Source organism: Eubalaena glacialis, chromosome X (genome assembly GCF_028564815.1).
Source record: "Eubalaena glacialis isolate mEubGla1 chromosome X, mEubGla1.1.hap2.+ XY, whole genome shotgun sequence".
NCBI lineage: Eukaryota > Metazoa > Chordata > Mammalia > Artiodactyla > Balaenidae > Eubalaena > Eubalaena glacialis.
Window position 1 is genome coordinate 77752541 of NC_083736.1, and position 24134 is coordinate 77776674.

Consider the following 24134-nt stretch of genomic DNA (forward strand, 5'->3'; position numbering starts at 1 on the left):
ATGCAACCTCAGCAAGTCAGCCGCGATATAAAGGAGGACTAGGCGGCGCGCCTCCCAGACGCAGAGTAGCTTGTGATTGGCTCGAGCTGCGGAACCTCGGAAACCCGAATGTGAGGAGCTTACGGATCCACAGCTGCCGCCCCCCGCAAAAATCCGGAGCGCGGTCAGAAGCCAACTGGCGGTGGCGGCTGCAGGTAAGGAGACTCCTGAGGAGAAAGTAGAGGGATTCGGGTCCGCTGCGCTCAGTGTCGTTAGCGTGAGTTGAGGAGAGGCTCCCACCCAGCGTGTAGTGTAGGACGAAGGGAACAATGGAAGTGGCGTCTAGTCCCTAAGCGTTCCCTCCCCCTCGGACAGACAGTGTTTCTCCTCAGCAGCAGCGGGCGGCTGGAGGAATTGAGAGAATTACTTACCCCTCAGCCGATCTGTTCTTCCCCAAGGCCAGAGCCCCCGGGGGCGAGAACCGTCGTGGAGGCCGTCGGTGGTTTAGGGTGACGGGAAAATGGCGGAAAACAAAACAGTGAAGTGAAGAATGCGGCGGCCCCCTGGCATTTTCTCTCGGCGACCCCCCCCCCCCCGCAATATTCCTCTCGGTTGCTCTGCCCCTACCTCGCCCCCGCCCCCCGCCTGCCGCGGATGGTAACCTTGGAACGCGCGAGGGATGGCGGCATTTGCGAGAAGGTGGCACTGAATCGGGCATTTTAGGGGCTAGGGAGCCGTCAGAGCCTGGGGTGGGGGTGGGGGGCCGTGTGCGGCAACTGTCGCCTCCGTTAAAACACCACCATTTTGGTTCCCAGCCGCCGTCTCCCTTGTAGCGGGGCAGAGGTAGCAGGAGGAGGATGAGGGGTTGGGCAGCACGGCGTGGGTAGCAGCGGTGGCGACCGCTGCACCAAGTGCAGGAGGAGGGGAAAGGGTATTCTTGTCTCTTCGGTCTCTTGACTTTCCACTGCGAAGGTTCTCTTGTTTGGTTGAAGATCCAGGCAGATGGGTAATATATGGGAGGGCACATGTGTGCGTTCTGCTCAAAATGATTGAAACTTGGCATGATCATGGGAAAGGGAGACTTCTGCGGGAAGAGGGTTGCGTCCAAAGCTGCAATACTGCTACTTGCCAGGGCTCCTTTGTCTCCTATCTCTGCTAATACTACTTTCACATTCTCTTGCTCTGCCGCCTTAGGATTTCTCTCCTGTCCTTCACCCTATTTACATTATTGAGAAGCTAGGTCCTCAGTGAACTATGTTTAGAGGAGACGAGGAGACGAATGAGAGTAAAATGTGGGGGGGCGGGGGGTTGTCTTGTTTTGATTTTTGTTTTCTGATTTCTGCTCCCCACATATTTATGGAAAGATGTTTACTTGAAGAGTACTTGGTGGTTACCTCCATTCAATAAGGATGTGAGATACACTCTTGAGAAGACTGAGAAGCCTAGCTATCTATTGGCTGTTGAATCCTTAACACACTGCTGTTCTCATACCTCATTCATTATTGATCTTATTGAAACTTCCTATATGGGAAGAAGGTGCTCCAATTTATTTATTTGGTATTCCTACAGTGTGATACTTCCCGTAATAGTTGCACTGTGTGTTAAAATTTTTACACTTCATTGAGCACTAGTGCAGATTTTTCTCTATGAATTTGGCAAGGGTAACGCTTGCCCTTGGTTGGTTCTCTTTCACTTTCCAAAATAAGGTATTGCTAGTGATTATTAAAATATGCTTTAGGGAAGATTTTGGTTTAATCAGGTGGTCGAGTTCTAAGTGAAATAACGTTGCTTATGTCGTTTTAGGTAGTTGTTTCTGTTGCAATCCCTTCGGTTGCTTTTTAGATTAGCAGTTTTGAGCATATGAACCCTTCCAATCTCACCCTGCACATTAAAGTGTAAAGAAAAATTCTTAAGTTGTGTAAGAGATTTGGTTTAAAATGTTTTAAAATATCTAATTGTGAATGTATTTTTACAATAGGTAAAAAGAACGTTTTTCCAAAGAAAGTAATGTAGTTCAGAAGGAAAAATAACAAAAAGAAAGTGCTGCAGATTTTATTTTACAATATGTAAGAAAATCAACAGTTTCTTCAGGATACTCATATTAAGGTGATTAACAAGTTACTTAATGTTTTATCTTTAATAATTAAACAAAATTAAGTGTTTAAAACATTTTAAAGACATCTGTAATTGTTCTATTAGTCATGTGATAAAGAAAGCAATTACTCTTAATTAAATTTGAAATAGTACACTGTTTTAAATGTTAAAAATAAGTCCTTATGGCATTTTAATTTATCTCTCTGAAGCCCCGGGTAGTTTATTGTGAACTCTCTTGGCCCCTCTTGACTTCATTTTGAAGGCAGAAAATAATGTGGTATTTGAAAAAAGATAGCGAAATATAGCTAAGAGTTTCTAAAAATTTGTAATTTTGCTCACACATGAAGTAATTTTGTTTGAATCATTTTAATATACAGAAAAGTAACCTACTGCTGTAGGATTTTGATATACATGACTCAAATGTTAATAAAGATTACTCTGTGAGACTTTCCTGCCTCTTTTACACCTATCAAATTTTGAGACAAGGGAAAAAATCTTAGTGATCTCTGCTACTTAAGGATAGATTAAGTTGTCTTACATGGCAGCTTTCTAAAAGTTTCTAAAACTTAATGATGCAACCTCATCTTTTGTGTGGTATAGCCCAATTTATTAAGCATTCCTAACTAAAAATGAGGAAATGTTTTATAAAATTGACAGACTTTTTGGTTGATTTACTTAGAATCTTATGTTTGAAAGCGAAGTATACATGTAGTTGTAAGAAATACGTTGAGTTACAGAACCTGACTTTAGGTTCCATACGATCTGGTGATCTTAAATATAGGATAAGTCATTTGAAATGAAATAGGTTGAGCCCTTGCTTTCAAAACTAGCATGAGGCTAGTGTGACTTTATTAATCATTAATGAAAAAAATTAGTCATACAATTACAGTAAAAGATATTCTGAAAGAACCAATTTACTAAATGTTTGTATGTGATTGATCTTATCTCCACTATATTTAGGAAGCGGTCATGTTTCATGAGTCCTCAAAACTGTGAGACAAGAGAATGTAGTAGAATAAGGCCAGACGTCCTTACTGGCTCAAAGAACTCCAGGGAAACTGGGATAGAACATTTTACATTATAAGTAGAACCCCGGGAGCCAGAGGTGAAACACACGTTTATCTGCAGAACTACGCTGCAGAGCTGAGCTGGGTCTGGAAGAAATGGATGAGAGCCACTGGATGAAATTCACTAATACTAGACACCTGAGTCCTCTAGTAATGTATAAATATCCCAACTATTGTCTGTTGTCATCTTGTTCTCTTTTTTCTTCTTATTTAATAACCTATATTTTAAGTGGAACCTCAGTGCTACAGTTTTGTTCTTTTGCTTGCTTCTATCACTTCCCTATGGCTCATCACCCTTACTGTGCTTATTCTCCATTATCTTTGGTTTACTTCCATTTGACCCTTCTTTTATTTATGGTTGTCACATAAAGCATCTAATCAAGGTTTTTGTTTGTTTGTTTTGTTTTCCTTTGTAATGAGATTTGCACACCTGGTTGAGAGGCACATTTTCAATTGCATTATTTTCTCAAAGCAACTGACTTTGGCCTAAATGTATTTAAACTATTTTTAAAACCATTTCTTTTACAGAGATTTGTGAATGAACTTTGCTAAGTATGGATTCAGGTGGTGGAAGTCTTGGATTGCACACATCAGACTCTAGAATGGCACATACCATGATTATGCAGGATTTTGGTAAAGCATTTTCTTTGTTATATTTTTTCTTTCTTTTTTAAAAGTCAGAACATACTAAATATCAAAACTGTATTGGAGAAGGGGAGAAATTACAATGAAAAATTGTTCTTTTGCCAGGAAAATACATTTGTAAGGCTTATTTTCTTAAAGTAAAGCTATGTGTCAGTAGTCTAGATAAAATCATTCTTATAATTTTGTGGGAAGGTTGAGGTAAGGAAACTTGGAATATAGTGGTAATATGTCATTGGAAATGAAAAACTCAATTTGCATAAATACCTGCATCAGTTCTCATGTGTAGGAAATATTAAAATATAAAATACATTTTAAGTTGCATTGTTAATAAAGCTGGAAAAGGAAGGGAGGGAGATGCAAGAGGGAAGAGATATGGGAACATATGTATATGTATAACTGATTCACTTTGTTATAAAGCAGAAACTAACACACCATTGTAAAGCAATTATACTTCAATAAAGATGTTAAAAAAAAAAAAGGAAGTACTTCAGTCATTTCAAAGAAGTTAGATGCTTATATAGTGGTAGAGGAATATCTTGCACTAGGTGATTAATTGTATTCTGATGCCATATCCTCAGAAAGTTGTTACTAATAGCATTACCTTTTTCTTTTTTTTGAAAAAAAAAAATCCCTACTTTTGTGGCCAAGTTTTTCAGTAGCCTCTTAACAGTAGTCATTTCGATGAAGATGATAAGACTCCCTTGACAGTCAACAAAGAAACTGAATTTGGACAGGTTCAGTCTGAATGATAGAAGAGAGAGGTATCTGAAGTGTAAGAGGCAGGGATAGGGTGGTAAGAATTAAAGAAAAGATCAGAGCGAGAGTAGAAAAGACAAATGGCAAATTGGGACAAAAAGTAAACAGAAACATGAGATACTGTAGAATTGTTAAAGATGAAATTAGGAATGGGGGATTACAACAAGTGATACTGTACTCAATTAAGAAAATGCTCCTACTGTTTTCAGATAATATGGTTGAATATGTTATGTTGTCTCCTGTTGTAAAGCCCACAGTAATGAGAGCCAGAAGAACTAGATTCTAGTCTTGGCAGTCCTATTAAATTATCTGTGTAAATGGGCAAATTACATATTTCACTTTTATGAAGGGGTTAGACTAGAAAGCATTTAATGTCCTCCCCAGTTCTCTGATTCCTTGACATTTCTGTCTGATGGTAAAGGTGCAATGCGTAGATTAAGATTTAATATGGTGGGAATCGAGATGACTGTGTAGTTGATGAAATAGAAAGGAATTATGGATTTATTCTGCTGAAAGAGTCAGAAGTGAGTTGTGTTGATTATGGATGCTTAGAAGTGATTTTATGTGGAAAAAAAGTATAGGAATAAACTCTAGAAGAAGGACAAAAGGCTGAAGCATAAGAGATTTCACAAAGAATTTTGTGAATTCTTTGCTAGAGGTAGTTTTTCAAATGCTGGAACACTTGAAACTCAGTGTGATAAATTAAGTTTTGGTTGAAATTTCAACTTTAATTTTTTACCTTTTAAAAATAAGATATTTTTAAATGGAAGAAAGGCAGTATTTTCTCCATTTAATACAAAATATTACCTACCCTGTAGCATCTGGTAAAGCGCCAGAACCCCCCTCACTCCTGAAGAGTTGCCCATTAGCAAGTAAAACTTGATTCATTTCAAAGAGTGAAAAAAATGTCTGATTGGTGCTGGTGAATATTTGCTTGGTGTTCCTCTTACCTTTCTTTCCACTGTTCCTCCTCAATATCTTAAGGTTTAATTAATCCCTTATTATATCTAATACTAAGCTTTCCAAATTCAAAAATTGATTAGAAATTAGATACATTCTCTTTAAATTTTTGCTAACATCAAAACTTAGATATCTGCAATGCCATAAATTAATTATACTTGTGAAACATAAGAGTTTAGCATACATAGGTAGAGCTAGCCAAGCAAACACACTGTGTGGTACAGGATCTCTAAATTCTGTAAGGTTTTTGGTTGGTATGAAATGGCTATTATATTAAGAATCTGAACTATTAATTTAATTCAGAAGTTTATTGGACCAGTTTCTTTTGAAGGATACTTCAGAGTTTAAATTTTACAGTAGTATGCTTTATGTAATAACTTGTGCGTGTCTCAGTATAATAGTTGCCCTTGGAATCTGTGCCATTGAATTTAATTGTTGTTTAAGATTTTATTGCTGAAAAAAGTCCATATTGCTTTGGGACTTAAGTAGCAAAAAACCTTAGATGGTGGCCCAAGACGGACCCAACAAATACCAAATTTTATGCTGTCTTTCTGGTGAAATTCCAGGTATTCACATTTAAATTAAATAACTTTAGTAAAAAGGGGAATGCTTGAAATAATGACTTGTTTCTTACTGTTATCTGGTTATCTAATTGATTTCACACTTTTTAAAAGATCTTCATATCATTTATAATTTGCTACCTAGTGAGATAAATTTTAATGCCCTTTAATGCTGCTTACTAAATGCCTTAAATTTTAAACGAGTGACTCTATGGTAGGTCTTCTTATTCTTTCTCTTTCAAACTCTTCCTTTAGTAGTCACTCACTTGATTAGCCCTATAAATTCCTTAAAAAATACTCTCTAGAATAAGTAAATTCTATTCTCCTCATTTAGGCAAGTTTAAAAAAAAAGCCAGTCTGGAGTAAAACAATGAGTTCAGTTCCCAGCTTGAACCTTGGGCAAGGTTATTTATTTATTTATTTATTTATTTATTTATTTTAACATCTTTATTGGAGTATAATTGCTTTACAATGATGTGTTAGTTTCTGCTTTATAACAAAGTGAATCAGTTATACATATACGTATATCTCCATATCTCTTCCCTCTTGCGTCTCCCTCCCTCCCACCCTCCCTATCCCACCCCTCTAGGCGGTCACAAAGCACCGAGCTGATCTCCCTGTCTGTGCTATGCAACTGCTTCCCACTAGCTATGTATTTTACATTTGGTAGTGTATATATGTCCATGCCACTCTCTCACTTTGTCCCAGCTTACCCTTCCCCCTCCCCGTGTCCTCAAGTCCATTCTCTAGTAGGTCTGCGTCTTTATTCCCATCTGGGCAAGGTTATTTAATCTCTCTAAACCATAGTTTGTTCATATTTAAAATGGGGATAATAACACTCACCTTATTACACAGTTCTGAGGCTTAAATGAGATAATATATGTAAAAGTATTAGGTTGCTTGGTGCATAGTACTCAATAAATATAGCTAGAGTATAGCTAAAATAAGTGACTTTGTTTAGAAAGTCAGTGAAATCTAACAGATGAGTTGATAAGAGGAAAGAGCAAAATTTAATAAAAGACATCTTGGATCTTGGTCTGAGTAATCTGCCAATACCCTGTGAGGAACACATCAATTCTTGGTCTAAGATCCTTAAATTATTTTGTTCAGGGCAAACAAGGATGTTTGGATTTTTTTGGTTTAGATCTGATTTATTTTGACCTGTAAGTTTCTGCTAGAGTAAAGACTAGGTAAACTGAAAAACACTTATTCCTTCTTCTTAGAATCCTCCCAAACAGGTTAATCTGAACCCAAGCCAGCACTAGCATTATTCTATCCTTCCATCCTTCCCTAGTGTCTACTCTCAGGAACCAAACTACTCTCCAGCAATGTTGTAAAATAAATGGAATTTCCCATATTTTAAGTCTAACTTATGAAAAGATTTTATAAAATACTAATTTCATTGTTCATATACATAGAATTGCAATACTGTGAATTTTATAGGGTTAACATTTAATTCTTCCCTGCTAAAAACCACATTTCCAGTCTGGTTGAATACTAAATTTGAACCCTCACCTTCTCCCTGTCTCCAAAAATGGCCAGTGGAGTAACAAGTGAATAGAAAGTACTTGTTCTATACATACTCCCTTTGTCTACCAGATTTTCAAGGTTGAGGCTGTGTCCTTTTGGGTAATATGGTGGTTTAGGTGAGAGTTTGAGAATAGTGAGAAGGCTACAGAAGGGTTGAAAGGAAGATAATCCTGAAAGGCAGCTTTTCCCTTCTCACCTTATTTTTTGATGTGTTAAGGTATTAGTAGTGTTTACTGGTCTCCATCCTAACTTGCTAACAAACTTCCATAATGAATTGGTTAATAACAGTGAACAGTGTATAACAAATGGTACTCTTTCAGGTATTACTGTATAGAAAGTGATCATTATGTAGAAAAGGCTTTGTACCGGATTATTTCATGTAGGTAATTTTGTTGTAACCTGGTCCACAAACTCTGTTAATTTGTTTACTATACCACCTCAGAGAGAATGTAACAGAATTACTCATGAAGGAATTTTACACTCTTACAGTATTTACAAGGGGGGTAGGAGTTGGTTTTTACCGTGCTACTCAAGAAAAACGTTACTTAAAACTTTCTTCCTGCAGATTTACTAATTTAGAATTTAATATAATTTAGAGTTTGTATGTATGTTTTTTAAATAAACCAAATCTTTGTCTAAAATGAGTTGGTTTTTTTCTCCTCAAATCAGATGTTAAAGGATGCTTTCCATTTTTGAATACAGTAATTCTTGTAAAATAAAGAAGTTCAGGGACTTTTATGTTTATAATACATATTTTCTAATGTATTAAGCTTGTCATATTTTATTAACTCAATTTAACATATTAGCAACCTTTTATGTTTGTGTGTCCTTTTTATTTTAATTTTAATTTTTTGAAATGCTAGACTCACAGGAAGTAGAAAAAATAGTATATAGGGTCCTGTATACCCTTTACTCATCTTCCTCCAATGGTGACATCTTTATAATAACTGTAGTACAGTATCAAAAGCAGGAAATTAACATTGGTACACTACTGTTAATGGGACTACAGATCTCATTCAGTTTTCACCATTTGTGTGTGTGAGAGTGTATATAGTTCTATGCAGTTTTATTTCATATATAGATTTGTGTAGACACCACCACAATGAAGATATAGAATGGTTCCGTCACCATATATATGCTATGCCAAAATAGTCACACACATCCCCACCCTTGGCAACTGCTAATCTGTTCTCCATATCTATAGTTTTAGAATTTTGAGAATGTTATATAAATGATTCCATTTATACATTATACAGTACAGTAACCTTTGGTAATTGACTTTTTTCACGCAGCATAATTTTCTAGCAGTTGATTCAGGTTGTTGAATGTATCAATAGTTTGTCCCTTTTTTTATTGCTGAGTAGTATTCCATAGTAAGGATGTGCCAGAGTTGGTTTAATCAACCATTTACCTGCTAAAGGACATTTGAGTTGTTGTGTTTTTGTTTTTGTTTTTTGCTACTAGGAATAATAGCTACTATGCACTGTTATGGATATTTATGTACAGCTTTTTGTGTAAACATATTTTAATATCTATGGGAGAAATGCCACAGAGTACAATTGTTAGGTTGTATTGGTAAGCGCATGTTTTTTATAAGAAACTGGGCAAATTATTTTCCAGAGTGGCTGCTGCCATCACGTATGAGAGATCCAGTTTCTCTGCATCCTCACCAACCTGTGGTGTTATTGTTTTTTATTTTAGTTATTCTAATTGGTGTGTAGTGATATCTCATTGTAGCTTTTTTTTTTTTACTTGAAAATAAAGTACATTATTTTTAAGTTCTTAATTTAGATTTTACTAACATCGTTTTCACCCACCTCCACCCCAATTCCTGGTTGGTGATGATTTTTATTACAGTTAAATTGTCAGTGGTTCTTTAAAATGATAGTTTGCCCAGGACTGTTTCATATTTTAAAACTATTTTATGTCATCTGATATATACATACAGTACTTTTAATTAATAAAATAACTTTACATTTTTGGATAATTGTTTGTATTGTAGTGGCTGGAATGGCTGGTACTGCTCATATCGATGGAGACCATATTGTTGTTTCAGTTCCTGAGGCTGTATTAGTTTCTGATGTTGTCACAGATGATGGGATAACTCTTGATCATGGCCTCGCAGCTGAAGTTGTCCATGGGCCTGATATCATCACCGAGACTGATGTAGTAACAGAAGGTGTAATTGTTCCTGAAGCCGTACTTGAGGCTGATGTTGCTATTGAAGAAGATTTAGAGGAAGATGATGGTGATCACATCTTGACGTCTGAGCTAATTACGGAAACTGTTAGAGTACCTGAGCAGGTTTTTGTGGCTGACCTTGTTACTGGTCCTGATGGACACTTAGAACATGTGGTCCAAGATTGTGTTTCAGGAGTTGACTCTCCCACAATGGTATCAGAGGAGGTTCTTGTAACTAATTCAGATACAGAAACTGTGATTCAAGCAGCTGGCGGTGTTCCTGGTTCTACAGTTACTATTAAAACTGAAGATGATGATGATGATGATGATGATGATGATGATGATGATGATGATGTCAAGAGCACTTCTGAAGACTACTTAATGATATCTTGTAAGTGAAACTTAAAGTCCATAATTACTTGGTAGAAACTGATTTATGTATAACATGGACAGGTTTTCTGGGACGGGGATCTATTCAATAAAAGTCATGGGGGTGATCTTTTTGAAAAATAATTTTTTTTCAAAGCTGTGTTGTTGAGATGCTTTTTTGAATTTGTTCATGTTTTTAATTTATGAAAATTTATACCCACAATGGAGTAAAATAATGCAATTTATTAATATCTTAGAACAAAAATACAGATTTGGAAGGTTCAAAAAAGAACATTAAGTGACACAATATTTTAATGATAAATATTTCTTTTTAATATGACAGGTACTAGAGTTGTCAGTTCAGTTTTGCTTAGGAGTTTAAGCATAGCATGTTAAGAAATATGTGATTAGTTTTTTGAATTAAATACTTGAAAAGTAAATAATCAACTCAGATTGTGTTCTACAGTTCTGCCTGTGTTTGTTTTCTGTTGTCTATATATGTGTCTGTATAGTCTATGCAAAAATACTTTAAACATATTTATTTCAGACTGCTTTACGATGTCCTTAAGACATTCTATCTGAATGAGGAAGATAGAAATATCTTATTCTCATTTTAAGTGGTAAGTTTGCCTGAACAGCAACAATAATAAAAAATCTCATGATAAGTTATTGATGGAGCTTGAGGAAGAAGTGGGTCTATTCTTTATAAAATTTGAAGGCATTCCTTTATTAAAAAAATCCCTTTAAAACTTAAATCATTTTTTATTTTAGAAAATAGGATATACAAAAATTAAATATTTTTTATATCATTCATTCTCTCACCACCCAGATCCCTAACTTTTTATAATGGTTAGAATATTCAAATTGGGACTAGTTACTCTTTTTTTATTATTTTTTTAATTTTTATATTTATGGCTGTGTTGGGTCTTCGTTTCTATGCGAGGGCTTTCTCCATTTGCGGCAAGTGGGGGCCACTCTTCATCGCGGTGCGCGGGCCTCTCACTGTCGCGGCCTCTCTTGTTGCGGAGCACAGGCTCCAGACGCGCAGGCTCAGTAATTGTGGCTCACGGGCCTAGTTGCTCTGCAGCATGTGGGATCTTCCCAGACCAGGGCTCGAACCAGTGTTCCCTGCATTGGCAGGCAGATTCTCAACCACTGCACCACCAGGGAAGCCCCGGGACTAGTTACTCTTTTTAACCATTTTCATTTATTTTATTTTATTTAGTTTTCCCTTTTTTTTCTTCATCACTTAATCTTTAATTCATTTTTTTACCTCTTGGTTTCTGTTGACCATTGAATCTTTCAGGAGTTAGAGAATAAATTGCCTTGAAAGGTCTCAATGGTAATTTTAAAAGTCCTCTGTTTTTTTCCCAAGATATCTTCAAACTACTCAAGGGGTAAAATTGAGGACTTAAAACAGACTGTTATCTTATTCCTAAATCCCTAACTATTCCTGTAAGGAAATCTTATCAGCAGCTGAGTTTTTGTGGTAGGGAGTTTGTCTTCTCTCAGTCTCTGAGGTGCATCTGAGATTTTTCCGCTTTCAGACCAAATGTCACAATTTCTTTATCTTAGCAGTTGGTTAGGCTCTTCCACTTGTGCCAAGTAACTTGGAAATTAATATAGGATAACTGTATCTGTCTAAAGTTATCCCAGGTGTGCTTTTCTTTAAAAATACCTAACACCCTCAAAACATTTATGGGTGATGATTTTCTTTATGAAAAGCTTCACCGGAGAAGGGAGGTTCCTTTAAATAATGAACCAATATAATGCATTCAAATTATTTTTTTTACCTATAAAATCAGTTTTTATTTCAGGAAAATAATTTTGTATAAAGCAAAATATATTGGTAGGGTTATTATGGGAGAGGTCATGAAACCTCACCAATTTCAGGGGTAAAAGAGAAAAGTTAACACCTTTGTATTTTTTTTAGTATAATAGCTTTATTGAGATATAATTCACATGCCATACAATTCACTCCTTAAAGGTGTGCAATTCAGTGGTTTTTCATATATTCACAGAATTGTATCACCATCACCATAATCAATTCTAGAATTTTTTCTTCCCCCCAAAAGAAACCCCCATACCCTTGAGCAATCACCCCCGCCACTCCACTCACCCCTCAGGCAACCACTAATCCAAATTCTTTCTCTATAGATTTGCCGGTTCTCAACATTTCATGTGAATGGAATCATATAATATATGGCCTTTTGTGTCTGGCTTCTTTCTCTTAGTATAATGCTTTCAAGGATCATCCATGTTGTAGCATGCATCAGTCCTTCATTCCTTTTTATTAATGAGTAATATTTCATTATATGGATATACAGTTTATTTATCAGTTCATCAGTCGATGGACATTTAGGTTGTTTCCACTTTTTGGCTGTTATGAATAATGCTGCTCTGAACATTCATGTACAAGTTTTTGTGCACATAGGTTTTCAGATGTCTTGGATATGTACACCTGGGAGTGGAACACCTTTGTAATTTAAATATTACTAATTTTTGTTTGTTTCATCATTGCATAATACGGATCCATTACACATTGCCTCACCGCATCCCTGTGGTACATCAATATACAGTTGACCCTTGAACAACACAGGTTTGAACTGTGTGGGTCCACTAATACGAAGATATTTTTCAATAAATATATACTACAGTATTACATAATCTGAGGTTAATTGAGTCCGCAGATGCGGAACTATGGATACGGAGGGGCAACTGTAAAGGTATACATGGATTTTCGACTATGTGGAGAGTCAGCACCCCTAAGCCCTGCATTGTTCAAGGGTCAACTATAGTCTATACTGATGTCATATTCACCATATAATTTTGGTAAATGTAACATGAAAGGGGTACAGTAAAAAGCCTACTTAGTTTTTAAAAGGAATATTATACTGTACATTTTGCTAAAATGAAATTTTAATCAAATTGTACCAATGGGCTATAGAAGAATATTGAACGATAGCAAACTTTGTAGGGTTGGCAAATAATGCACCTTACTGGTTTTTTTTTTTAATTTTTATTGGAGTATAGTTGCTTTACAATGTTGTGTTTGTTTCTGCTGTACAGTAGAGTGAATCAGTTATACGTATACCTATATCCCCTCTTTCTTAGATTTCCTTCCCATTTAGGTCACCACAGAGCACTGAGTAGAGTTCCCTGTGCTATACAGTAGGTTCTCATTAGTTATCTATTTTATACATAGTAGTGTATATATGTCAATCCCAATCTCCCAATTCATCCCACCCCCCCCAACTTACTATTTTAATGTTATATTTAGCACCAGTAGAATTCTGCGTTGTATATAATATTACCCACTTATTACTGGCTGGGATGTCATGTGGGTTGGGAAACAACACCGTGGGACTTGAATGTTGTAAGCCTTATAACAAAAAGGTTAAGCTTGAATTTTGGGTATTTTGAGTATTATCTGCATAAAGAAGAGTCTTTGAGGATCTATTTCTAAAATCTGTTGATTGCCTGTTAAATCTTTGTTAACTTTGTACTTTCTATAACAAAGGATATAGAATAAATCTTGGTGAAGTTGATGGTTTATCTCTTAAAACTGTACAGTAACATATTTAATAACTTTATCATCGTCTATGAACTTAAAATAGAGAACAAGTTTAATTACTCAATACATTTCAAAATTGTTCATTCTGAGGAATCTAATTAAATAGAAAATAATGGATACATTAAACTGTGGACCTCGAGGAAAGGTATAAATGGAATCAGAATAGCACCAGTAATTTCAACACTTAAAGCAAAAATTATGGTACAAAACTTTTGAGAAATGACCAAACAAATGTCTATTTCATTTCATGAGCTTTAATTTTGTGAATTACAGTTTTAATTCAGTTTATCCCAGGAGGAACTGTGATTACTTTTAACCATTGAAGTGTAATAAAGTAGTATTTATCAGATGAGAGTACTTTTTTCATTAATTTACTGTTAGTGCAACCTAAGAAATTCATATTTTGGACACTTTTTGAGTGTTTTATATCCTATGTCTTTATTTCCAAGAATGAGAAAGTACTTTTTTTCTGAAGACTTAACTTGCCTCTTAATTTTTTTAATGATCTCATCGTTTTATTCAACGTATTTTAAAAGAGAGGCTGTTAAAAACCAGTAATATCAGATTCTTCCTCATCTTTTTTTCTTTCATTTTAATCTGTCCCATTGTGAAGAAAATATTTGCCAAAAAAATACTAACAGAATTAGGGTTTATGATGGAATGAAATTTTTTTTTCTGTTTATTTTGATCATTTAGGTACTCTCTTTCATAGACAATAAACTATTTGAACTCTTAAATAGTGTGGAATCATTTATATTTAATCACAAAGTTAAAGCAGTTTTACATTGTAAGAAGAATTTCTGAAATGTGTTTTCGCCATTTTGAAAGGCCAAAGGAATATTTTTGAATTTGCATGTATCAAATTTGAAACTGAGGTAGAGAAAATCTAGACTTTGACCCATTTAGATCTTACTGAAATTCATATTTTAAGAGTACTGAGTTAAAAACTTTTTAATGTCACTTTATTCTGTTTTCATTAGCTCTGGAATTGTTTAGATATAGTCAAGCCTTCATGATTTTGTTTCATATATGATACTATGATACATATAGTAGGGAGGAGCAGATTTTCAGTTTAGGTTACATTTCAGTTTTTATGGGGACAGGACAAGCATTGAAATAAAAAATGGTAGGCATATAATCTTTGGGGGAGTATATTGTTTAATATTTATGTCCAAAGAGCAAACTTTATGAATATAATGTATTCATTGCATAGTTTATGCACAGTATTCACTTGAAACTAAATGCTATTCTTAAAGAATCAAATTTTTAAGTATACTTAAAATGTAAGTAATTATTGTTGCTTTATTTTATATATGATTTGAAGCAAATCATACAATGGTAAACCTGGAAGTATACAAAATTTCTGATTTGAAGTTGCCTTCCGTTGACTCAACAGGAATTAAAAGTATTTACTAAGATTTTATTTTTATGATTTCTGAAAAGCCCTTTTTATAAAATAATTCAGGTGTTTTCTGTTTTCTCTTTTTTTAAATACTAGATTTCATATGTTAATTGGTTTTAGTATACTGCTATTTAATTTGGGAATTGTTTATGTCAGCTTATTTCATGAGTACTATATATTTTATGTTCTAATTTTTGTTATTAATTTTGGTGTTAGGATTTAGCTTAAAATGTTGAACGTAATGGAAGATTATTTAATCTTTTCCCAAACCACTTTAATTAAAGCTGTATGGTTAAGAGTATTTCATATACATAAATTGAAATCTGTGATTATGTCTTTTATATAATTATGATCATGTAGTATATCTGTCTTGTATACTTTTTTTCATGAAATATACCACTTTTAATGGTTGCATAATAGGTCATTAATTGAATATAGTGGGTAGGTGGTTAACACATTATTTCACATTGCACTAATACTTAACACCCACTAAATGTCAATGGTACTTTTTGACTGAAACAGTTTCCCATTTATATTTTACAGTGGATGATGTTGGGGAAAAATTAGAGCATATGGGGAACACACCATTAAAAATCAGCAGTGATGGTTCACAAGAAGATGTTAAAGAAGATGGATTTGGTTCAGAAGTAATAAAAGTGTATATATTTAAAGCTGAGGCTGAAGATGACGTTGAAATAGGTACAAATAATAATTTTAATTTATTGCTATAATGGTTAGGAATTAGAACTTCTCTTTTCTGTAGACTAAATTCTAATATTGTCTTCAAAGTGCAACTCTTATAAAAGGTTTCTTTGGGGATAGAATATTTAAAAATTATATATAAATATAAAGCAGGGATAGAGAACAAGTCATCTTAGATACTTTTAAACTTGAGTAGAAGATTCCAGTTGAAATTTCAAAACATATGAGTGGAGGGGATTTGGTTTAGAGTAGGAAATTATGAGTACTTAAAGGCAGGCTAGAGGAAGGGTGCTTTGGATTTTAATCCTAGTTCTTCCATTTAGCTGAGTGGCCTTTGGTGAATTACTTAACCTTCTTCTGCCTCAGTTTCCTCATCCATAAAATGGCCATAATGGTAGTAACTACCTTATAATGCTATTGTGAGGATTAAATGGGTAAATACATGTAAAAGACTTAAATAGTGCTTGGCATATACAAGTGTAATGTAAGTGTTAACATTTGTTATTTCTTAGTGATGACTGAAAATTTAAAGTGCAATTTATAAGAAAATTCTCTTGACACTTAGAAATTTATGTTGGAATATTTGAGGGGGAATATTTTTCTAAAGGAAAATATTTTTATGTATCCTTCTTATTAATTTAGGGAATTATTCCATGATACTTACTGATTTTGATACATGTTTTAACTTTTAAGGTGGAACGGAAATTGTCACAGAGAGTGAGTACACCAATGGGCATTCTGTAGCTGGAGTGCTTGACCAGAGCCGAATGCAGCGGGAGAAGATGGTTTACATGGCAGTTAAAGATTCTTCTCAAGAAGAAGATGATATCAGTAAGAAAAAAAGGCACTGTAGTGACTTATCAGTAGTCATCATGCATTCTTAAGAAAAAAAAAAAGCAATCTCATATTCAAGCACTACATAGGAACAAAGTTCAATAAAATAAGTCTGACCCTTCGCTATAATTAATTTAAAGGAAAAGGGTCCTTTTGACTATCCGTGCATGCATGTATTGTTCAAATGAGCAAACATAAAATACTGTGTCTGAGATACTAGGGATACAGAGATCAGCAAAATATGGTTCCTGACTTTAGGAGAGCCCACAAATATGTAGGGAATTACTGAGAATCTACTTTGTATATGTTATTGAATATGTTGCATATATAATATCTCATTTAATTCTCATAATTCATCTCTGAGGTAGGTGGTATTATCCCTGTTTTATGGAAGGAGAAAGTGCTCAGGGAAGTTAAGCAGTTGCCCAAGGTCATTCCAGTATTAAACGAGGAAGATAGGATTTGAACTCATGTCTGCCTAACTCTGCTGTCAGTGATCTTTGTACATGGCAGTGAGCACTGTTGACCGCTCTCTGAATTTAGCAGTAGAAGGGCTAGCTGGTTGTTTTCCTTCTGCCACTGAGAGATTAGCTGAGTAAGTATTCTTCCAAGTCAAGCCACCAGGATTTTTACTTATTATGCCGTTGATGGTCTCCAAGTAGTTGCTGTTTAAAGTTTCTTGCGGCTGAGTACCACAGGGTGAAAAAAGCTCCTCACATTTCCTTTCCTGCCATGGTACACATTTCCTTATGAAGATGTTTTTCTTTCTTCCTACTTTCTCCTCACCTCAGTGTAGGAATGCAGCCCTTCCCTAAGGCTTTTTCTGTCTTCTTGCCATGCTGAGACAAAAACTACTTTGTTTTGCCCTAGAAGAGCAAGAGCCTCCACTTCAGTGCATTACCTTGACAATAGTTAGCTTTACCTGTACTGCACTATGATCCCCACTCCTCAGATTTCCTCCCCTAGAAGTCATAGGGAGCTGAATTCCAATCCCAAACAAACATGAATAATATACCACAGCTGAAAATGTCAAAACAAATGAGTCTAGAGGATTTGGTTAGAGAGAAAAAGAATTAATTTCTATTTGGGCTCTAGATTCTTTCTTTTCTTTTTTACTCATTGGTCAGGAGACTGAAGGTTAGGTTAGCTGATGCCAGAATTCCATAGGGATGTGCAAAACTTAGACCAATGTTTCCTTCTGGTTAATTGAAAGAAGGGAAACCTAGGAGAAGAGGGATACTTTTTTCCCACATTTTTTCCACATTTTTCAGTAGTGAGTAGGGACTTCCCTAGTGGTCCAGTGGTTAAGACTCCATGCGTCCACTGCAGGGGGCGTGGGTTCGAGCCCTGGTTGAGGAAGTTCCGCATGCCGCACCTCGCGGCGCGGCCAAAAAAAGAAAAAAATATTTAGTAGAAAATCCCAGTATGTGAATCAAAGGAAAAGCGTAAATTTAAGCCAATTTTCTACGTTAAATCCAAATGGATTATTTCACATGAAATATACTTACTGACCTTCTAGGTTTAAATTCTTTTACACTAATCCTATGTTTTTTTAAATGTCTCACTTAACGCTTTCGTCTTCAGTAGGGTCTCTGAAAATCCTGCCTGTTAATGGGTGTCCACATAGCCTTGAGCCGCCAGCATTTTATATTATAACCGTATATTATGGTTTTACTTACTTTCATTTTTAATTCTTTTTCGATTTCTAGTATTTTTGACAATTTTTCATTGCATGTACAGTACTGCATTTAATTTACATGTGGGATAGCATGGACCACTTTCTAGTACTGATTCTATGGGAAGTGCCTTCTGAGTTCTGAAGAACTATCAGGCAGAATTATGGAATACAACTCTTCTTATAAATTCCTAATGCCCAATGGACTGTGAAATCAGTCAATATATTTCAGGCGCACGTTTTATATAATCTAAAAGTCATTTTCGTAGGACTAGGTTTTAAGAGGAGGATAAGAACTTTGATAAATTACTGTCTCCTAGTGGCACCAGCCTGCGAAGTGCCTAATGTAATTTTTAAATTAACCAAATCGAAATCTTGAAAGTTGAAAGATAATCATTTGGAAATTTTTACCCATTTATTAAATACTTGGGGTTATAAACAAGCAATTATTTCTAAAATTTAGGTTGCGCTGAAATAGCAGATGAAGTTTACATGGAAGTCATTGTAGGGGAAGAGGAAGGAACTTCTCTCCCTGAGACTCAGCTTGAGGACTCTGATGTTAATAAAACAATTGTCCCTGTTGTCTGGGCTGCGACATATGGTAGGACACTGGCATTTTTTCACCTGATAAGTACATAACATATCTATTTGATCAGCCTTTAGGTCATTAAATATGCTGTGCTAATGCCCCCCATGAGTTGGCTAATACTATAAAATGTTTTGCTGTGGACTGATTCATCTCTAGTTACTTACATAATTTTTGTACCACATATCTTGTGTTATTTACAGTGAACCTTGCTTAATGCACTTTGTTTTTCAGAAGGATTTATTTTAAATCCTACATGTATAAGTGAGTGCCATAAAAAGTTTTATTTTTCTAAAATAGGAATATCCTTTGAAAATTGATCCTTCCCCTTTTGGAAAAACTTATTTTATGTTTTAACACCACAAATAATAAGATATTGGGGTTTTGAAAAGGAACAGAAATCCAGGTGTGCTCTTCTAGGAAGTACGTAATGAAAGGTAAATTTATCAAGTTATTTTTTCCCTTTCTATTTTATTGCATTCTTACGTAATTTACAAGATGGTCCAGGTATACTCTTTACTTTGAAAAATTTTGTTGTTCAAATGCATTAATGTATCTTAACTTGGTTTTTCCAAAGGTTCGTTCATTCAACAGTCATTTATTGAGCATCTTCAATTTTGAGGGTATTCTGCAGAAATATCTACCCAGGTTTTATTTGAAAAGTAAGGTTGTCCTAGATGTTAGTAGTTCGAAGGATGCTGACAGCAGCCCTTATTTTCAGTGTGTGATATTATCTAATCTATGGGAGTGGAAGAACTCAACAACAACAAAAAAAAGTTTAATCCAAGGAACGGTGATCAAAGTAAGATTTTGTAGATTAAGATGTGATCTACTAGTAATCATTATACTCAGTCTATCAGTTTTTAATTAGTCTTTTTTTTTTAAGGAGATGAAAGAAGAGTTTCTCGAAGGTATGAAGATTGTCAGTCATCAGGTGAGAGAGCATTATATGTGAGATGTAAATTAAGTAGCTGGTTTTGTGTACTGCTTGGTAGATACAGAGTTATTAGTTTGTGTGTACAGACCCATTTGTTAGACTCTTACTTGCCTGGTCATATCTAGTTAGTTAGAAGAGTTTACCTCTTTGGGAAATTGATTAATTTATATAGAGACATAGTGTGTGTTATTCTGTGAATGCAGTTCATTTTAGATTTACCTCGGGATTTCCCTGGTGGTCCAGTGGTTAAGACTCTGCCCTTCTACTGCAGGGGACACGGGTTTGATCCCTGGTTGGGGAACTAAGATCCCATATGCCACGCAGCATGGCTAAAAAGTAAAAAATTAAAATTAAAAAAATAGATTTACCTCAAGATACAAATATCAGGCCACAAAAAAGTTACTATGGAAAAAATTATAAAATAGGAATTATTCTGACATGGGAGTAAAAGTTGTCCATGATATCAACCACTTGTTAATGTCTTCCTTGGGATGGAACTATTTTTTTAATTTCTATGGCAACCAGTAGGTTTATATAGCTGTTACATAAAGTTCATGTGTCAGCGTAAATTTTTTTTTTTTAGTTTTAATACACTTCATATAGTGTTATTTATTCCATGGTTGATAGTTCTTTTTATTTTCTTACACAAGGAGACTTTTTCTTATGATAAAGTGTCTATTTTGTTTCTATCTTTAGGAGGTATTTGACTCTCTAACTGTAGATTTCAGGGGAATTAATGAGAGGCATATATATCATAGCATTTAAGCTAAACAGTTTCTTAGGGCTACACTTTTAAACTGAATTGCATAACACAAGAGATTGTGAGAACTGAGATTTTATTAAGTACTTTATTCCATATACACTGATCCCACTGAAATTGCAGTAGATTGCCTGCCACATTTATCTTAACACTTAAAAAAATCAATCTTAATACTTTTAACATTAAGTAAACTATTCTAAAGCATAAATACAAGAAATCTGTTGTTTGTCATGTATTATAGTTACCATGATTGTATTGGATAACTGACATGTGTAAATTTCTTTGCTAAATCTCTTTAATTTCATCAGCCTTCATCAATGAGAAATTGATCTGATGTCAAGATTTTGTTTAGGGTCATAAAATTCAGTTTCTTATGTTTCATTCACCTTATCAGTTTGTTCCTTTAGGATGAATAAATTGGGATATTTTGAAGTTACTTTCACATGGTATCGTATTTAAAGTATTTGCATATACACATGTGTGTGTAAGAGTATAAAAGAGAGAGAAGGAGAAGATGGGTGTACTTTGTGAAATTTAGTACTGCAATGGCAACTGAATGCCATGTCTTCTCTAATTCATCTAACCAAAACCAAAAAAGTACAAATATATGTAGTTTAATGGTGTATCGATTTTTTTTTCCAGGAAATACTTTGGACTCAACATTAGAAAACAGAAGTAGTACAGCAGCACAATACCTTCAAATTTGTGATAGCATTAATACAAATAAAGTACTTAAACAAAAAGCTAAGAAGAGGAGAAGGGGAGAAACGAGGCAGTGGCAAACAGGTAAAATACTAATACATTACTCGATGAATATTATAATTACTTGAAATGCAGTAGTATTTTTTGTAACCCAAGAATATGCCAGTTGTTTGTAGTGTAGTTAGTCCTACTCCCATGTACCTACTTGTGTTTGATCTAAATAGTTGGGGTTTTTTTACTTAATAAAACTGTGCTTGTTTGCTTTTTACCCAAATGATGTTTTTAAAGAGAATTTTCAGGTTGGTTTAACAATAAAGGGTGCCTATTTCTAGTTTACAAAGTGCATGTGATATAGCATTTTGGCAGGTGAATAGTCTATAGTAGAGTGCTGCTCATTACTTTTTAGTGAGCTACTTTATTATAAATTGCTTTCAATGTGCATTTTATCTTACGGGATTTTATTCTACTAGTATAGTTCTCACATTGTGAATGTCAGCTAATTTTGCCGCCTTTGTGGTAAAACTGTTTAAAACAGTCTGGCCAAATTTCACAACTTCCCTGTTTTGTTTTGTTTTTGTTGTTTTTTTTAATCTAGCTGTTATAATAGGCCCTGATGGACAGCCCCTGACAGTATACCCTTGCCATATTTGCACAAAAAAGTTTAAATCCAGGGGATTCTTGAAAAGACACATGAAGAATCATCCTGATCATTTGATGAGAAAAAAATATCAGTGTACAGATTGTGACTTTACAACTAACAAGAAAGTGAGTTTCCATAACCACTTAGAAAGCCATAAGCTTATAAACAAAGTTGACAAAACCCATGAATTTACGGAATACACACGAAGATACAGAGAGGCTAGTCCATTGAGTTCAAATAAACTTATATTAAGAGACAAGGAGCCGAAGATGCACAAGTGCAAATACTGCGACTATGAAACTGCAGAACAAGGACTGTTAAACCGACATTTACTGGCTGTTCACAGCAAGAATTTTCCTCATGTTTGTGTTGAGTGTGGGAAGGGCTTTCGACATCCTTCTGAACTCAAGAAGCATATGAGAACCCATACTGGTGAGAAGCCATATCAATGTCAGTATTGTGTCTTCAGGTGTGCAGATCAATCAAATTTGAAAACTCACATTAAGTCTAAGCATGGTAACAATTTGCCATATAAATGTGAGCATTGTCCCCAAGCATTTGGTGATGAGAGGGAACTTCAACGCCATCTGGATTTGTTTCAAGGACATAAGACACACCAGTGTCCTCATTGTGACCATAAGAGCACCAACTCAAGTGACCTTAAGCGGCACATCATATCTGTCCACACTAAGGATTTTCCTCACAAATGTGAGGTCTGTGATAAAGGTTTCCATCGTCCTTCTGAGCTCAAAAAGCATAGTGATATCCATAAGGGTAGGAAGATTCATCAGTGTAGGCACTGTGACTTTAAAACATCAGATCCATTTATTCTTAGTGGTCATATCCTTTCAGTTCATACTAAGGATCAGTCATTGAAGTGTAAAAGGTGCAAAAGAGGGTTCAGACAACAAAATGAGCTCAAAAAGCATATGAAGACTCACACTGGAAGGAAGATTTACCAATGTGAGTATTGTGAATACAGCACTACAGATGCATCTGGCTTTAAACGACATGTGATATCAATACATACAAAAGACTATCCACACAGGTGTGAATTCTGCAAGAAGGGATTCCGAAGACCATCAGAAAAAAATCAGCATATTATGAGGCACCACAAGGAGGCTCTTATGTAATAAGATCAATATAAAGAAAGAAGCTATTTAGAAAATATGACATGCTACATGGGAAGATAATTTCATGAACTGTTTCACCTGGTTACAAAGCTTGATATTAAATCATAAATGTACATTCTTTTTATTAAAGATCTTAAGATATTTGAATTGAGAGGGGATCTCATAGCCCTTTGAAATTAGTTAAAGAATTTAAGGAGCACCATAGAATGGTTGCAGAAAACCTTATTGTCTATTTAATAGTATTATAAGCATAATTCAGCTACAGAGGGGAAGAGCAAAGACAACCACTTTATTTGGCTGATCATACTAGAGACAGATGTTTCTGAAAAGATCATATCTAATTGAGGAGTTTAGCAATGTTTTGCTATCGCAAGCAAGTGTCACTTTTATGCAGTTTTAGAAATGAAGTGGGGAAATAAAATGCAGTCATCCATTAGTCACTTAGTCATTGAGCCTTTATATGGTACCTGGAAATTGAATTCCAGAAATGGCAAAAGTTTTGTGTATTCATCAAAAGAAATTTCACTGGAAAACAGGTTAGATTAATTCAATACTATTTAAAAGAATTTCAGAGCTGCTAAGATTTTATCACAGGATAGGATGTTTAAAATATAGCATTCTGTACTGAAGTCTAAAGATTAAAGTTCCCCTTTTTTTGATGTTCAAGTTGATTGTTGTTCAGTGTGGCATATATGACAGAAGTATATTTGAGTCAAATGTGGCTTTCTAAAATGGATGCAACAGTAATGTTGCAAAGTTAGCACTATATTTCTTAGTGATCTAAAGATTAAATTGAGAGAACACAGTTTTCTTAAATATTATGTTTAGAGGTTTTTTTAGGACAGTCATAGCAAGTATGATTGTTCTAGTCTTACTTGCTCTAATGTTTAAAGGTGCAATTTTATGCCATTATTGAAAATTTTGATTTTTAAAATCTATATACCATATTATTAACATGCATTTTCAATATGAGGCAGTATTTATGCGGTATTTAACAAAACACTATGCTGCCAATAGAGCTTGGAGGTGGATATTCAGTTTACAGTGT

General features: G+C 34.8%; 1 protein-coding gene across 2 annotated transcripts; it reads left to right on the forward strand.

The window, feature by feature from the left end:
* Positions 1 to 3694: 3694 nt before the first annotated feature.
* Positions 3695 to 23774, forward strand: ZNF711 (zinc finger protein 711). 2 transcript variants are annotated; one of them, XM_061177855.1, is made up of 8 exons: positions 3695 to 3773; positions 9594 to 10163; positions 15661 to 15816; positions 16513 to 16650; positions 18792 to 18929; positions 19801 to 19848; positions 21254 to 21397; positions 21909 to 23774. In XM_061177855.1, the coding sequence occupies exons 1-8, from the start codon at positions 3695 to 3697 to the stop codon at positions 23084 to 23086; spliced, it is 2451 nt and encodes an 816-aa protein (XP_061033838.1). In that variant the 3' UTR covers positions 23087 to 23774. The 2 variants fall into 2 exon arrangements, with proteins under 2 accessions (XP_061033838.1, XP_061033837.1); XM_061177854.1 differs by lacking the exon at positions 18792 to 18929.
* Positions 23775 to 24134: the final 360 nt, after the last annotated feature.

What these genes read in the sequence shown, in the direction of transcription:
- ZNF711 (XM_061177855.1), top strand. Translation starts at nt 3,695, where the DNA reads ATGGATTCAGGTGGTGGAAGTCTTGGATTGCACACATCAGACTCTAGA. An exon ending in CATGATTATGCAGGATTTTG is followed by an intron (nt 3,774 to 9,593) that starts GTAAAGCATTTT and finishes TTTGTATTGTAG; the next exon opens with TGGCTGGAATGGCTGGTACT. An exon ending in TGAAGATTGTCAGTCATCAG is followed by an intron (nt 19,849 to 21,253) that starts GTGAGAGAGCAT and finishes TTTTTTTTCCAG; the next exon opens with GAAATACTTTGGACTCAACA.